The sequence below is a fragment of the Bactrocera oleae genome, chromosome 5, assembly GCF_042242935.1.
Source record: "Bactrocera oleae isolate idBacOlea1 chromosome 5, idBacOlea1, whole genome shotgun sequence".
In the NCBI taxonomy this organism is placed as follows: Eukaryota; Metazoa; Arthropoda; class Insecta; order Diptera; family Tephritidae; genus Bactrocera; species Bactrocera oleae.
This window is the reverse complement of record NC_091539.1, coordinates 25,266,212-25,283,129: the sequence shown is the minus strand read 5'-3', so window position 1 is coordinate 25,283,129 and position 16,918 is coordinate 25,266,212. Positions and strand designations below refer to the sequence as shown.

The following is a 16,918-nucleotide window of genomic DNA, read 5'->3' as shown; positions in this document are numbered from 1 at the left end:
TATTTACAATATCTTAACATAGCAATATTCATTGCAACATTATTAAAGTTCAACAACATAACGAAATTAGTTAAAGTAAACATCCGCTCCAACTCACAGAATTGATCGATATTTCTGCTAAGTAATAAACAAGCAGCCACTTCAACTCTCAGAGTGCTGCCAATAATTCCGACGCCGCTGCCGTTGACCCACAGCTTGTTTAGGCTAAATTTTAGAAACTATTGTTTAGTCACAATTTTGTACTCAATAAAGGAAAACATAATTTCTTTAAAATTAATTTGCGATCAGAGACTAGTGTAAAGAACATAAGGTCTTTAAGTAATTATCATTATGTGGATTAATTTTCTGTCCCCCCACACTAGCTCTCGCACTACCGGAGTGACGCGTTCAATTGAAGCTATGAGGAACGAACCCCAGGGACCTTCCAAGATAGAAGGATAAAACCAACTACTGGTTTTCAAAAAAATAACTTATAACAATAATTAATAATTCATTCGATCACCACTAGTTAAATATATTAACTTTTAGTTAAGAACATTTAATTATACACATAATTTACATATAAAATTTTTGTGAATGGTAACATTTTAAATATTTCTTTGTAATAATTGTTAATGAAAAGCGAAAGTGAAAGAAAAAATATATAAAAATTTAAAAGTAAAGAAAAGAAAATTGCAAATAAAAAAAGGATCATTATTATTATAAAAGAATAAAAAACCTCATAAAATTGTTATTAGAAAAAGATATAAGAATTTACAAGTAATAAATATATAATCGCAAGTAGAAAAAAGATAACTGTTATATGGAGACAATTCTTCAAATCTTCACGGATTATAAAATTTAAAAGGATGTTGTTCATATTATAGAATACAGATAAAGTAAGTTTTACAAAATGGCAGACACAGCAACTGAGTTAATCGAGCAACTAAATGAGTAAAGTATATATTACAATCAAACCACGCATCCCCCATCTCTTCCTACCAGAACCTGACCATCAACAAAAAAAGAGTTAAATGAAGCGATGGAAAGCTATTTCAGAAGAGTAAAATGTTCGCAACCGTTCAAGAATACCAATACAAATCAATTCACTCACACCTACAATTCATAGCGCTGAAAGCTCAAGTCAGTCGAAGATACATATTAGCAACGAACAAGAACAGGAGAACGTCATATTAAAAGAATTATGATGATAGACAAGATAGGAATAGAAATTTACACTACTCCTCCATACAAAAGCCAAGCTAATGGAAAAGTAGCAAAGTTTCACTCCACATTAATTGAAATAATGTGTTGCATAAAGTATAAGGGTGGACACAGGAATTCTGGAGAAATTTTAGAAAGAGCGACGTCCGAACATAATCATTCAGTCCATTCTACTAAAATAAAAAGACCGGTAGACCTATTTTATAATAGAAATGTTACTTTTACCTCTGAAGACATGAAAGAACTAGGCACAGCAACCTACAAAAATTAGCTCAAAAACCAGGATATCAAATACCACAATAACAATAAGCAAGAAATAAAGACATTTGTTAAGAAAAATAGGAGATTACAGACAATGTTAAGTAAGTACAGATAGTTTGAAAAGATAGAAATAGTACCATATTAACCGAAAGAGGACAAATAATTCACAAAAGTAGGATACACAATTAAAAAAGTACTGACATTTTTTTCCAGGCTATTACTACCGCTTGGCCTGGCGGAATTCGATTAGAAAAGGGGACAGGTAGACTACAAGATGGAACATTTAAAATAATACACAATCACAAACGAAGTTGAAAAGAAAATAAACAGGTTAATAAATTTTCTTAAAAGTGCATGGAAATGGATTACAGCAAGTCCAGCCCACGAAGACTACGAAATAATTTCAAGTAAAATAAATAAATAATATCTTGCAAAATAATAATAACTAAGTACAAATTAAACAAATCACAATAGATAAACTTAGTGAAATAAAAAATATCACAAATAACATAATTAAAACTATACAAGATGAAAAATATTAGAGATACAATCATTGTTGCTGTTAAAATACAAATTAGAAAAATTAAGTTTTCAATATCGCATACGCGATAATACAGGTACGAACACGGATAATAGCACAAAATCTAATCAACGATAAATTGCCAGAAACAACTAGACAGCGAATTTTTAGTAGCCAGAATGTTCTAGAGATGAAGTTTTGTTAAAGATCTACTATATAAGGGCACAGTCTGCATCACACACAGTTCTAGTTAGAGTGTCGTGTTAGGAGCAATAAGACGTAAGCAAGAAGTTGTAAGCTTGAATAACGAGCAATAAGTGTTAAGTAGTTGGAATTAGAAATAAAGATAAGTGTAAAGCCTTGAAATTGCCCTTGAATTTCCTGAAATAAAAAGTGCAACAAATGGCAAAATTACTTTTTATATATTTAAATATTGTAAGCCTTCCAACCGCGAATAAGCAAATTTGTAAAACAATTCACATTAGAGCTGTAAAAAAATAGAAGAATTATGAAAATTAATTTTAATACAATTCTAAATTGCGAAAAGACAAAATATGGAATAAAATATATTGTAAAAATATAACTCCTTGCAAATATGTTTAAATAATAACGTAGTAGATTTAAGTAATGAGTACCAATAACCTTCTAAAAAGTCGTTTGCCATACTGCACGGAGGTCAACAATCAAAATATTCCAACCCTGAAAGAACCAGGAATAATTTTTCTAAATAAATTCAATGGCGAAATTTCTATCAACAACGAATCTGCAACACTAAACGGTACATTCATAACACTTTACACCAACACAACTATTCAAATTAACGGAAAAACATTTTACAAAGAACACTAACACCAACCAATATCGAAGAAATCTTCTCGAAGAAGCTTAAAAGAAACAGCAAATAAAATAACCCACAGAAAATCAATCCCTCGAATTATCGCAACCGGCAATAGATGTACTCAACCAAATTTTCGACAAACCCAAAGATTTAAACGAGGACGTTTGAATTTCAGAGGGGATTAGTTGGCACGTCATACATTTAAAAAGTATCATATGATGGATTAATATCATACGATACAAAGTAATGCGATATGACAACAACCACATTAGTTTTAGAGTTAAGAGCAATTAATTGTAACTTTTAGTTCATATGTATAACTGTATGTAAAACTTATATGCATATACCTATACCCTACGCCCATATTTTTAAATATTTTCTAAACCAAATGTTTTGAGGGTTTTATCTTAAACCTAATCATAGTTCTTTTCTCCTTTCTTTGCAATTAACGGCAAATTATAAGCGTGGCAATACTCCGATTTTAACTTTTTGGAATTCAATTCATATTATCATATTAATCATTTTACTATATTTAACTCTAGGTGTTACAAAAAACCGTTAGATGAATAAAATACAATACGCTGTGCAATATATTGAAATACAAAAAAAAATACTTGAATTCAAAATTTTTTATTAGGCGAAATAATGAATCACTTAGAATCAACCAGAAGGACGGAAATGAATATGTTGGGTATATATGTCACCAGTACAACATACGATTGATTCCTTTAATTTTTAGCATAAAGCCACAATATGTCTAAAATAATATGTACATATTAAGCTATAAGTCGAAACATGACATGAGGCCAAAGTCTGTGTCGATTTCATCTACTTTTGGCATTAAACTAAAGTATGCCCTGGAACATATTTCCACACAAATTAATTAAGAGACATCACCACCCATTACTAATAAGTTCGTCCTAAATACAAGTAAAAAAATTATAATTAGTATATGGGGGCTCATTGTGCAATTTTACTCATAACTATATATTTTCATCAAGCTTGGTTGATGTATATTAAGGTTTGGTGCACGCCTATTTAAAAACCTAATTGGTGTGATCATATGTACCAAATAATTTACCACTTAGTTATAGCCAATTTATATTTATTCAATTCAGCATTTGTGATTGAGGTTAATTCCATTCTGCACATCTACAATACTAACCAGCTCAGAGTGCCAATTTTGTAAACGCGCGTTACAAAAGTAAGACATCTCAATTTCATCACTTGCACGGTAAAACAAACATCCGGAAATAAATTCATCTCGTCATCCCGGTTTGATATAGTTAACTCTATGTCTATTTCGATAAGGTTATTAGATTATCTGTGCTACATTTTGCGAGAGAATAAAAATAATTTCGGACATCGTTAATGGAGAAGGGGCCGTAAAAGTACACAACGAAAAAACCAAATATTTCCTGGAATCTCTAACGATAGTTGCATCTTGTCCATTTAATACGACTAAATCCGTATCAAACAAAACACGATAGTCGATTCTAGTTACCCAACATGGCCCGGTTGTTAACCGGACAAGGGTTGCTTTTTCGATAATCTACCCGTCTGTTCTGTGGAACATCACATAAATCAGGTGCAACAACCTTTAATGGCTTCGTCTAACATCATTACAGTATGACAACCGCCTCCAGGGGTACTGCAGCAGCAACATTCACCATCTGTCACGAGATGAACTGAAAAGGCATATCCGTAAGCGCGGTTCAAGAAACCAAGATACCATAAACAGGCCCTCAAATTTTCTGGGTGTGTTGGTTTTAACGTTAATACTATTAGGCCGAGCCTTCTTTCTACACAATATTGGGCAATATCATCTCATCGACACAGAGATACTACGCTAGAATGTCAGATAGATTTTATCCAACAGGATATCACCCAAATATAGGTGTCCTGTTTGATAAAGCTAGCTGAACAGATAGACGATTCGACATTCTGCACAATATATGATGAAGCTCCCACCAGAATTATAGGCACATGTAATAGCTCACCAAAGCTTACCACGGCTAGTGATGTTCTGATATATATTATATCAAAACCTGGTGACTTATGCACCTTCGCATCAGACCACCTGCGCATAATATCTCTATTGAGAAAACTGCAGTTTAGAAAATTAGCCATATTGAATCCTCTAATTCATCATAAACTGGTAGAACACCCTAAGTCCTGTCCTTTCGCAGAAATCATCCTTGCAGTCACGTTGTTGTTCACATTGTTCTTTAGCTCGTCGACAGTATTCAACTTTAACTAACTAGGGTGAGAGTGCACCGTGCTCAACTTCGTTCCAGACACTGCTCTTCTACTACACTCTTTCTTGCATTTTCAGAATCGACACCGACATACTGAATTTATGTCTTGCATGTAAATTCTAGTCATATTTTTGCATCCCCCAAAAATCGACTCTTCTTCCCGGGCCCGAAGTTCTCGAAGAGGCCCGTATTATCCAAAAAATTATGTAAATTGTTAAAAATTAGAAAACTTTCGATAGGTGATTAATTCGAACATTTATTTACACGTTGATATTACTAATGAAGGAACGTTTTCTCGCTTTTATAGATTGTGATCAAAAAACCGGCAAAGCTATTACCGCTTTAATTTACAATATAACATTACAACGTAAAAATAAGTATGCAGTTCTTTCGCCCTGCAAAGCTGGCGCCAAAGCTTGAAAAGCTCACTTGAATGAAATGTGTCTTCTTATTAAGTATCAAGTCTTGCTATTCCTATATTCATATATTCCGGTATACCATAGTCTGACAAAATATTTTTGACTGAAAGGCTACGTATGAACTGATTTATACATCCAACCAACATTTGACTTATTTTTTAACAACATTGAAGTAGTAAGTGAGAAGATAGTTAATAATATGTATAAAGTATAAGGAACATTCCTGTAGGGAGAGCCCACACCTTTTTACCACTGGGCACGTGTTTTATCTAAGCAGACATGATTATCATTGTAAGTACAAGGTTTAAAAGTTAAGCAAGTAAATTGGCATACTATTTGTTAGGTATTTAGAAGATTATCTACAAAATACGATTATTATAAGTTGACAGCATTTGTAACTAGAATTACTGGACCTTTTATCATTTTATAAATTGTAATCGCTTGACGCAATAAGATGTTTTCTGTTAGACAATTTAGAGAAAGCTCAATCATGCTGTCCACATGAACCATGTAATATCTTAAGTTGCTTTTAGATGGAATAAACAAACAATCAAATACAGACAGTTGTACGCTCTTAACAGGCTATTTTAGCAAGAACTTGTTTCATTATCATAAAATGACGTTTTAATAATTATATCATTTAATTAAATTTATTCTAAGATCAGAAGTTTTGATATAATAAATATATTGTTATTATCAAGGCTCCATTTTACGCGACAACTTGTCAATAGTACTGTATCACATTTATACGTTTTTGTGCTGCTGCCTGCTTCAGCAACAAACAAAATGGCTTAATCTTGAAGATTAGATTATTTTAATTTAAACTGTTGCTTTTATTATGTTTTTATTGCAACTGTTAAAAATAAGTATATTTCCAATGCGACTCTGTAACAGCAAGAGAGCACAAATTGCACATATTTTCAAACACATAAACATGCATACTAACATAAATGTACAAAGCGAATATGACTATAGTTTTTATTACTCTAACTGGTCCTTCTTGGAACATACTTTGAATAAAGCGGAATTCCAACAGCAACTCAATGAATTACTTCTGAATATACAGTTGTTAAATATTTATAAGCACTTATTGGTTACTTTTCTTACCAAATGTTCCGGTAATTGCAAATATACTTGCGCAAATTGCGGCGAATAAGGTGGCAGAATGCGGATATATAATATTTTCTCCCATCCTGAAATGTAAAAAATTAAAAATTGTTTTATTTTCAAACCGTGTTAAATCAAAACCGTGTAAAAACAGAATTAGATATACTAGCCGAAAGCCACCGAAAATCAAAGAACACATTATGAATGGCTATCGAATACCTACTAATACTGATTCACCAGTCACCATTTATGGCACTATCTGTTACTATCATCCCTATTTATCATCATCCTAATCATTTATATATATATAACGATAAATTCCTTCAGGTGTTGGCTAAACTTTATATTAAAAAATGTTGTAAAAAAAAATCAACATTTATTGTTTGACGAAATTGTAAATGAATTACAATTAAATTTGGTATCTTATTAACTTATATTATTGGTACTAGACTCACTTAGTGTTATAACTATATTTTACTTCTCGTTAGCGAAAAATATATAACAATCATTCTCAAATGAGAGAGAGGTGACATAAACTCAACCGAAGAGGGTAAAATTAATATATTGAGATGATGTGCAAAACATTAAACAGAAGATGGGAATTTATTATAATAGGGATATGAGGTATAGACCAAGCTCTAGACCATTCATATTCAGCGCTAACCACAAACTTTTTAGAAAAAATTGTTCACTTAATTTCATTAAAATATCACACATTCTTACCAACCTAACGGTTTAAAATCATCGGGAAAGTCGAAAATCACTATATAGGGTATATTGGAGGTAGAAAGGTCTATTTTCAAGTAAAGTTTTATCCCGATACATTCATTTATGCCTGATTTGTATACTGGAAAGCGAAAGAATCATATGGAATTTAAAACTATGTAACATACATATATAAAAAGTAGGCAGGGTTGTAGTCCGATCTCGACCATTTTAGCATACGAATGTCAAGATAAAATGTATGTACCAAATTTGGTTTAAATTGATCGAATAGGTCAGATCTGGGCTCATATAGATTTTTTGTACCATCTCGGGTGCAAAATTTCATATCTCTGACGCTTTTATTTCTTGAGTTATCGCACTTTTAGTAGTTTTCAACATAATTTTTATATGGAGAGTAGGCGGAGTGATAATCGGATTTGAACCATTCTTACTTTTTCGAAAGAGGTACTGGAAAGAGGTTCTGAGCAAGTTTGGTTGTTTTAACTTAAGTGGTTTGGAAAGTATGTACATTAAGCCTACCATATTAGGGGGCGGGTCAGGCCCACTTTTTTAAGATTTTGAAACCACAGTTTGAAGTAGTTTTACAATATTTAGTAACTCCACGCACTAAGAAGAGAGTATCAGTGTGTGTGTTAATATTCAGTACAGTTTGTTTAAAATCTTACCGATGTATAGTGGTTTCACTTGTATGGGGCCGCGGTCATAAATACTTTTAGATGAGATATGGTTTTGAAATTTTTACCAAAAATCTATAAAAATATGGTAAATATATTGTAAAATATTGGGCACGTCGGACGATTATATCCTATAGCTCCCATAGTAACAGTCAATAACGGATCGATAAATTGTTTTAATTTTTTTTTTTTAAGGGAAACTGGGCGTGGTTTTACTAATAATAATACATTACAAAAGTAATATACACATTTTTAAGAATATTTGCATTGATTGATGGTACTCAAAAATGTTGTGATAACAAAAATATAAACGAACATTTATACATTATAATTAGAAAACGAACAACAATTTTATATATAATTTTCATATTGTCTCATTAAGTAAATCTATAGTTGATTTTAGTAGCATGTGTTATAACCACATGGTTTCACAGGTTTTCGTTGTCCAGTAATAAAGGGATCAGAGAGTTAAAACAATATGTTCATTACATCTATATTTGAAGCGACGCGTGAATTTTTCCGTGTATATGGTAATCGGAACCTTTTACTTTCATCTTTAATCTTTAATCCTTGCCTCTGCAATTTCTTCAGAAAGCTCTCCAATCAGAACCAAGGGATGTTTTATAACTTTAAAAACCATGAAGTAAAATTTTAAGAACCAATGTTGGGAGTTAAAACGAGAGAATTTAGAGAATGCTTCAAGCTATTGTCCTCACTTTTAGATGTCCCGTGTTTCCTCCCTCTTCCAGGCTTGCCACTTCTTCACAAATTTACAACTTGAATTTAAATACTTTTCAGTTTTTTTAAAAGTTAATTTGGCATTTTTAGGATACCTCGTTAGAAAGATGATACAAATCGTTTTTTATACTGATCACTAATTTTTCTTATTTCACGGCACACGTGAAACATTAAGATAATCAAAAAAAAAACCGACCGAATTGTAAGCGTTAGTGATCGCAATTGAACATGTATTAATTTGAAAAAAAAACAGAAAAAGCAGTTTTCCGCGAATTGATCGGGCAAAGGAAAAACGTAATTTTTTGAACGCACTGTATATAAACACCAATGATAATTAATTTAGAGTTCGATCGGAAATCCAAGCTTAAAAAAGTAAAAAACACGCACATCAAACTAAAACTAAAAAGGCAGAAAAATTATTAATATAAGCTGACAATAATAATGACGAAACATATTTATATTGCGAGTGACTGAACCGATCGTTTTGAAATTTTGAACACTATTTCTTTACTTAATTTACGAGCGATATTTGGACAAAGCAAAGATTATCAAAGGATAGAACAATTCATTGATAATAGATCCTTTAAATCAACATTTTCGAAACTGTAATGCTCCCACTGGATATGCTCTTGAGATCGAGGTGAACATGAACACCGCCAAACATTGAAAAATTTATTTGCAACGTAATGGAAATAAATAATAAAGTACTCAGCCCATGATCCTACTATCATTGACTACTCAAGAAATCGTGTTTGCCAGAAATATTTGAAACAAAAGTGAAAGACGAACTGTTTGAAGCTTTAAAATTGCATGAAACCGTTATGGTATGGTTTTCTACTTACACATAGCCAATAAAGTCTGCGTTCACCCAACACATTTTTTTAGGTAAAGTAACACATGCAAATAGGTAATTCAGTTCAAATTTTCTGTATGTATTTCTTCCTTATATTCTTAAGTTTAAAATGTAAAAACAAAAATGTATATTCCTATTTTAATTTTTGTGATAACGGGATTTTAGTGTAAGAACAAGTAAACATAGGCATCATTAAGTCTGCTATGTGGATATAACGGGTAATCGAAATAGAGGTACTTTTGTCAATAGCCTTTTTCTGACTGTCATGTTGCTTTTGTTCAGTATTGTTTGGCATTTCATCATGGAAAGACTAACGTTTACAAACCGTTCAACTTTATTACGAAAATTCAGGTTCTGTAATGTCTGTGCTTCGCGCGTTGAACGGTCAACATAATCGGCTTACTGAGCGTACTATTCGCAACACCATCACCCATCTTGAGACCCAGTATTCATTATTGGATAATATTCTACCGAATAGACCACGTCCAGCACGGATTGAAGAAAATATAGCGCCCGTAGCTAAGAGTGTACACGAAGACCGTGGAGAGTCGATTCGGCGACGTTCGCAGCAACTCAAATGATAATAAACATTCCCCATTAAATTTGAATTTTCAGTGCTTTTTTCTTTAAAAAAGTAGGGAACCTCGAAATGGATCACGAGTACGTTTGTATTTATTTCATGAAACATTTTCCAAATATTCTATACTGTGATTGTATCATTCCTCAGAATGCGAATTTCAACTATCATCTGCAACCATCACCTAATTTCAAGTAAAATCAGTTTTCAATTAAAAGAGTACCCGACTTAGTCTCAGTTCTATAATAATAAATTGCTAGTTGTTTGAACTTTCTCTGTCGCATATGGACTGATTTCATGAAGACCAAGCAACAAATCTGATAAACTAAGGTATGCCCAAGAAAATATTTCCACCCACTTTTATTTAGATAACTCACACTTCGATCGAGATATTCGGGATTAAGCCAACTAGAATAACGAATTTATTATCATATTTGTATTAATAATTTATTATCATATTTGTATTAATAATTTATTATCATATTTGTATCTAGCGTTATTCATGGTTTAATTTTACATATTATTCAGTACTACACTGCAATATGTGCAAGATAATACGTTCATCACGCCCACTATTGAAACATTTAGTTGTTTAATTTATGATTTACAAAGTTATATTTTTTCACGCGTGGCAATTGACTGAATTTATCCTCAGCAATTTTTAAACAAATTATAACTTACACGGTCAGACATATGAACATATGTATATTCCGAAATAAATTGGTATCGCTATTCTGACCATTTTAATATATGCAACCTTATATAATATCTTGTTTAGTTTTAGGTGTTACAAACAAAACTATTATGCAATGCTCAACATGTTGCATAATTTTTATTTTAATATACATATATATGAAATACCGTTATCTATTCAATTTATCTTACCTTAAGTGCTAGTGCAGGTTAAAATTTCGAAACAGGTTGCTTATTCAAAACATTGTTTATATTTATGATTGTAAAGTTTTAACACCTTTCAAAATATTATTATCAAATTTTTTTATCGGCCAAACTCAACATTTCACCTTTAATATAGACAATCTTATGAACAATTTTTTTTGAGTTTTATTAAATAGTTCATTTCAACAACAGCAGCAGACCTATTCGAGTATTGTTATACTAATAATAACTGATAAATAACGGATGCTATAACACTTAACCATAACCCACAAGTGTGCATGCGCACAGAGGTGTAGCTATGAAATGTATTCTCTAAAGCTAAAATTGTGTATAAAATATATTTTCTTTAAAAATACTGGAAAACTTATCCTTATAATTAAATTCCAAACTCAGTATTATAAGATAAATTCAAAAAAGATCAATATGTATCTTAGATTTATTTTGTTATTTTTAAATGCAAAGATATCTAATGATAAAAGCTGCTGAAATCGAATGCAATTTTTTCCTTTTTATTTCATAATAAGCACTAGTTTATTGTTAGACCTAAAAATATATTATAAAAGTAGAAGCTTAGAAAACCCTAATGTTGACTCAGCGAATTTAATTATTTGTAGTTCAGTTGAGGTAATTTACCATAAAGGTGGCTTTTAATTCTAGTGAGCGCGAAAGGAATAGACTGCAGTATGAGTTTTCCAAGTTATTTTTATACACAAAAATTAAGTTTAATAAATATTAACGTATTTTAACCCTTCATATTATTTCTATACCCGTCAGTGTAAACACGTTCTTTAAGCGGATGTTTAATTAAAAAATAAAAATTGTACATAAGCATGTAAAACATGCATATGTATGTACAAACTATTAGTTTATCTAATTGAGAGTAGGGTGAAACATTTCATATTATGCAACTGGATTAAAAAGAGTGAAGCGCGAGCTTTGTTTTTCTTTTGTACGGATGTAAAAACTACATACCAGAAATACTTACACACTTCAAAATTCGTTGCTAATGCAATAAAATTAGTTAAATAAAATAAAATATTTAATTATGCCACCGTAGTTACGCGAGCTAATTGCTGATGTGATTTTAAGTCATCTAAAACTATGAGCTACTCAACTACAATAATGGATGTTTAAGTAGCATTTAAATGATGAAAAGTGACTTCTGGGATTTCCTGTTCATCAGACAATAACCAGGATTGTTTGAAACGTGGCGTAATGTTTAACTGTCAATTAAAACAACAAATTGAAAATTAGATTTTAGGCTCAATTTTTAATAAGTAAATATTTTCATAAACTCTGATAATGGGTAATAAAATGTTAAGTTGTTTTGAAGAAAAAATAAAGGCAAGTGTATAGCCTTCTTTGCAAAATAAAGGTTTAAGCTGCAGAAATTGTTTATATTTGTTGATGTTCTCAGTAAACTAAGATACCATAATCCATGATTGGCCATTATCTCAAAATTTAAGTGAAATATTGAAATAACCAAGTATTTGAGTTTTTTAATCTTGTCTTGTACAAAATAATTTTTCTTTCACGAAATTTGGTGTAAACTTATCTTCTTATGTCTCAAAACACTGTATTTTTTTCAAATTTATCGTAGTAGTTTTCCCGGAAATCAAGTTAAACCGTTTTAACCCTAAGAAATTCAACCACACCCCTCTCCTTCCTCATTCCGACCACAGTTAATTATTTTTCCTTTCGTTTTTGTTATATTATCTTACTGTCTTGCCGTTTCCAATGGGTTTCATCTCACTATAATTTCTTTTGCTTTCAAAAATTATCTACCTTGGTCTATACATAGATCGAAAAGAAGCGAATTTTTGAGAATTTCATTGAACTGGTATATTTTAATTATCACAAAGAAACATCAGCTCAAAAATGAGAACAATTTTCAATATAAATAACCGCTATAAGCGTTGGTAAGCTGGTAAACTTAAATACAAAAGGGCAATGACCTAAAACACAAACACCTAAGTCTTCTACAATTGGAGTAAAGCTATCGACAAGCCTGCCCAGAGTCTCGACTAATTGAAAATTGGTGGGGGATTATTAAAAAAAAAAATGCTTAAAGGAGCTAAATCAACAACACCACTTGAATAAATTCTATTCAAGAAAGAACACCTCTACTTTATTGTTTAACCTGGAAAAATTCAAAAATAACACGTCTACGTGATTGCATTAATGCAAATGATCGATATAATTAACATTTATTTATTGACGTATGTTTCGAACTGAATAATTTACCAACATGATTTTTATTGATTTTTAAACGCTTTATGAATTTTTCAATTTCTTACATCGGGATATCGGGTTAAAAAAAATAACATTACAAGCAGTACCTATGTGTTGTTATTTTATTTCTTTGTAGTAATAAAATATTCAAATGATTCTTGCATGAATTTCCAACACATGCTTATGCTTTGAAATATAATTTTTATACTCTCGCAACCTGTTGCTACAGAGTATAATAGTTTTGTTCACCTAACGGTTGTTTGTATCACCTAAAACTAATCGAGTTAGATATAGGGTTATGTATATATAAATGATCAGGATGAAGAGACGAGATGAAGTGAAATCCGGGTGACTGTCTGTCCGTCCGTGCAAGCTGTAACTTGAGTAAAAATTGAGATATCTTTATGAAACTTGGTAGACATGTTTCTTGGTACCGTGAAACGGTTGGTATTGCAGATGGGCGTAATCGGACCACTGCCACGCCCACAAAACGCCATTAATTAAAAACAAAAAAATTGCCATAACTATGCAGGATAACATTAGGGAGGGCATCTGCATTTTTTTTTAAAGTGGGCGTGGTCCCGCCTCTAATAGGTTTAATGTGCATATCTCCTAAACCGCTAATGCTATAATAACAAAATTCACTGGAAGCAAACGTTTTTAGCATTTCTATTGACGGTGTGAAAATAGTTGAAATCGGGTGGCAACTCCGCCCACCCCCCATATAACGGTACTGTTAAAAACTACTAAAAGCGCCATAAATCAAGCACTAAACACGCCAGAGACATTAAATTTTATCTCGGATGGTATGAGATGACTTTATAGGAACCGCGTTCAAAATTAGACAGTGGGCGTGGCACAGCCCACTTTTAGGTGAAAACCCATATCTTGAGATCTGCTTAACCGATTTCAACCAAATTCGGTGCATAACGTTCTTTTCATGTTTTATGTCATAGTGCGAAAATGGGCAAAATCGGACTACAACCACGCCTACTTCCCATATAACACCATTTTAAATTCCATCTGATTCTTTCACTTTCCACTATGCATATCAAGCAACAATGATTATATCGGGGTAAAACTTTGCGTGAATAATACGTTTAAAGTATGCCACCTTGTGACCAAAAATTTTCTAAATCGAACCAAAACGGTTCAAGCCCCTAAGTACTAAATATGTGGACCCCAGTGCCTATAGTTGACCTTCTACCGAAAATATCGGTCAATCCACAAAGAAATCTCAAACGAGTATACTATTTGACTTTGCGAAAGTATAAAATGTTCGGTTACATCCGAACTTAGCCCTTCCTTACCTGTTCAAAACTACAATTTTTTTTAATTTTTTATATATGAATTGTTTTGACTTTTAACATAAAAAGATAAAAAGTATACATGTCCTCTCCAAAGCTACCTCACTGCCAATCGGCCAAATCGGCTCAGACTTTCTTGAGTTATAAAAATTGTAACTAACACGACTTTTTCAAATATTAATATGTACATATAAAAGTATAGATTGAAAGATCGAGGATGAATAACCGTGCAAATTTTCACGTCTTTCCGTGCTGTGGTTCGGACGATCTGCGGGTACATACGGAAAAAGCATTTCATAAACGTACATATATAACTGAATAAATTTTCAGATTGGCTCATACAGAAAAACTGTAAAACAAATGTGTACATTGTTTACAAAACCATACAGCGAAGTACAAAGGCTAACATTACAAAAGAGAAGAAGTAAGGAAGGGCTAAGTTCGGGTGTAACCGAACATTTTATGATTTTTAAGAAAACTTGTTCACTTAATTTCATTAAAATATCGCATCAGGTGTTTGTTGAATTAACCTATGATAATGTAAAGGTATAGTCGAGAACATATTATCAAGCAATTTTATAAATAACTCACACACTGACCGACATTTTCGGTACAAGGTTTGTATAAACAACAAAAAATCATTTTATTTACATATGGAGGTAGGGGTAGTATTGACCCGCTTTTATCTATTTTTGACATTACCGCATATTGCTAACGGAAAAAATGCTCTCTAAGTTTCATTTAGGTGTCCTCACATACCATCAAAAATATAAAAGGAGTAAAGTCAATTGGATGTTTGAAAATCCTGAATATCAGTTATATGAGGGCTAAGGCAAGTTTTCATTCGATTTAATCCATTTTAGACACAAAGATACACTGTTATTAGAAAAGTACGCTCTCTTAATTTCATTAAAATAACTCCCACATTGGCCGATTTATGCGGTATAAAGTCAGCCGAAATTCGAATTATTTCTATTAGATACATGGGGGCTAAGAGAAGTATTGACCCGATTCAATCCATTTTTGACATACAGATATAATATTATCAGGAAAGAAATATCTCAAAATTCCAATTATATATCTTATACATAGAGCTTGTTTTGGAAAGTCTATACTGGAAAGTCACAAAATTGGATTTAAGTAGTATTTAACAGTGCGGTCATATGAGGAGAGGGCGGGGCTTTCATCACATTTCGTTCAATTTTATACTGTCGGTAGGGGAGCTTAAAGGATTTGTTCTGGGCGAATTTGGTTATTTAAGCTTGAATGGTTTAGGATAAGTGCACATTAAACCCTTGCTACTACGATATCCTGTGCCAATTTACAGTTTTATATCTTAATTCAGTGCTTAGTTATGGCACTTTATAAGTTTTCGATTAATAGAGTTTTGTGGGCGCGTCAGCGGTCTGATTACGCCCATCTACGAACTCGTCCTCAGTTTTTTGCCAAGGAACACGTGTACCAAGTTTCATCACGATTTTTACGCAATCGTCAATTCGTCTCTAATCATTGAGGTAACAGGGCTCATGCTGACTGTGCATTCCTGGTGGGACTCACTTACTCCAAACGCATGGGGTAGAGAGTATTATAAATGAATTATATAGAATAATGTTAAAACCCAGTTAAGCGTTGAACCTACCTACTGGCCGAGTAAAAATTTAAAATTCCTGACCGTCATCTCAACGGAACTAGATTATGCAGTTGAAGGTTTTACAAACTTAATTTATGATGTAGCTTTTGCTGATTACACCACATAACGAACGAATTCTCGCCTCATAACTTAATTAATGTGTCTGCATAGATTAGGGCATTAATTCAGTGTAAAAGGCGTATCCGAAAAAAGTGGCAAACCAATAGAAATGCAATTGACAAAACTACTATAAATAAAGCCACAAAATAGATTAAAAAAATTAAATCGATTTCTGAATATTAAGAGTTTTAACTATGGATTGCGACAAAATCTCTAAAACGACCTAAGAAAAGAAATGTACCTATTAAAGACAATAATAACGTTGGGTGAAGGATAGAGAAAAGAAAGCAAATTGCTTATGGTAAATACCTCGAGTCAAAGTTCACCGCTTTCGGTAGCAGCGGCAGTTACAATGAAATATTAGAGTTTCTTGCCACTCCTTGTCAACTGAATTTACCAATAAAACTTATTAAGCCCGCGGAAATACGTACCGAAATCGAAAAATTGTCTAGCGAGAAATCTCCAAGATATAACAAAATTGATACCATAGAAGCTGCTAAGAGCAGCTCATTATAAATGACTACTAACGCTTAACCATTTCTAGACTCAGTGGAAGTG

The 16,918-nt window shown here is 32.2% G+C and overlaps 1 protein-coding gene across 8 annotated transcripts in view; it reads right to left on the bottom strand.

Annotated features, from left to right (window-relative positions):
• Tre1 (Trapped in endoderm 1) overlaps window positions 1-16,918 on the bottom strand; it is a 92,557-nt gene that overhangs the window by 46,990 nt on the left and 28,649 nt on the right. For 6 of the 8 annotated variants that reach the window (XM_036370872.2, XM_036370877.2, XM_070109962.1 and 3 more), the window contains exon 2: window positions 6,607-6,692. The exons of 1 other annotated variant lie outside the window; for it this stretch is intronic. In XM_036370872.2, coding sequence (XP_036226765.2) covers window positions 6,607-6,691 — 85 coding nt within the window. In that variant the 5' untranslated portion in view covers window position 6,692. Of the gene's footprint in view, window positions 1-6,606; window positions 6,693-11,059; window positions 11,197-16,918 lie in introns of those variants that run through there. One more of the 8 variants, XM_036370873.2, reaches the window with a different exon arrangement.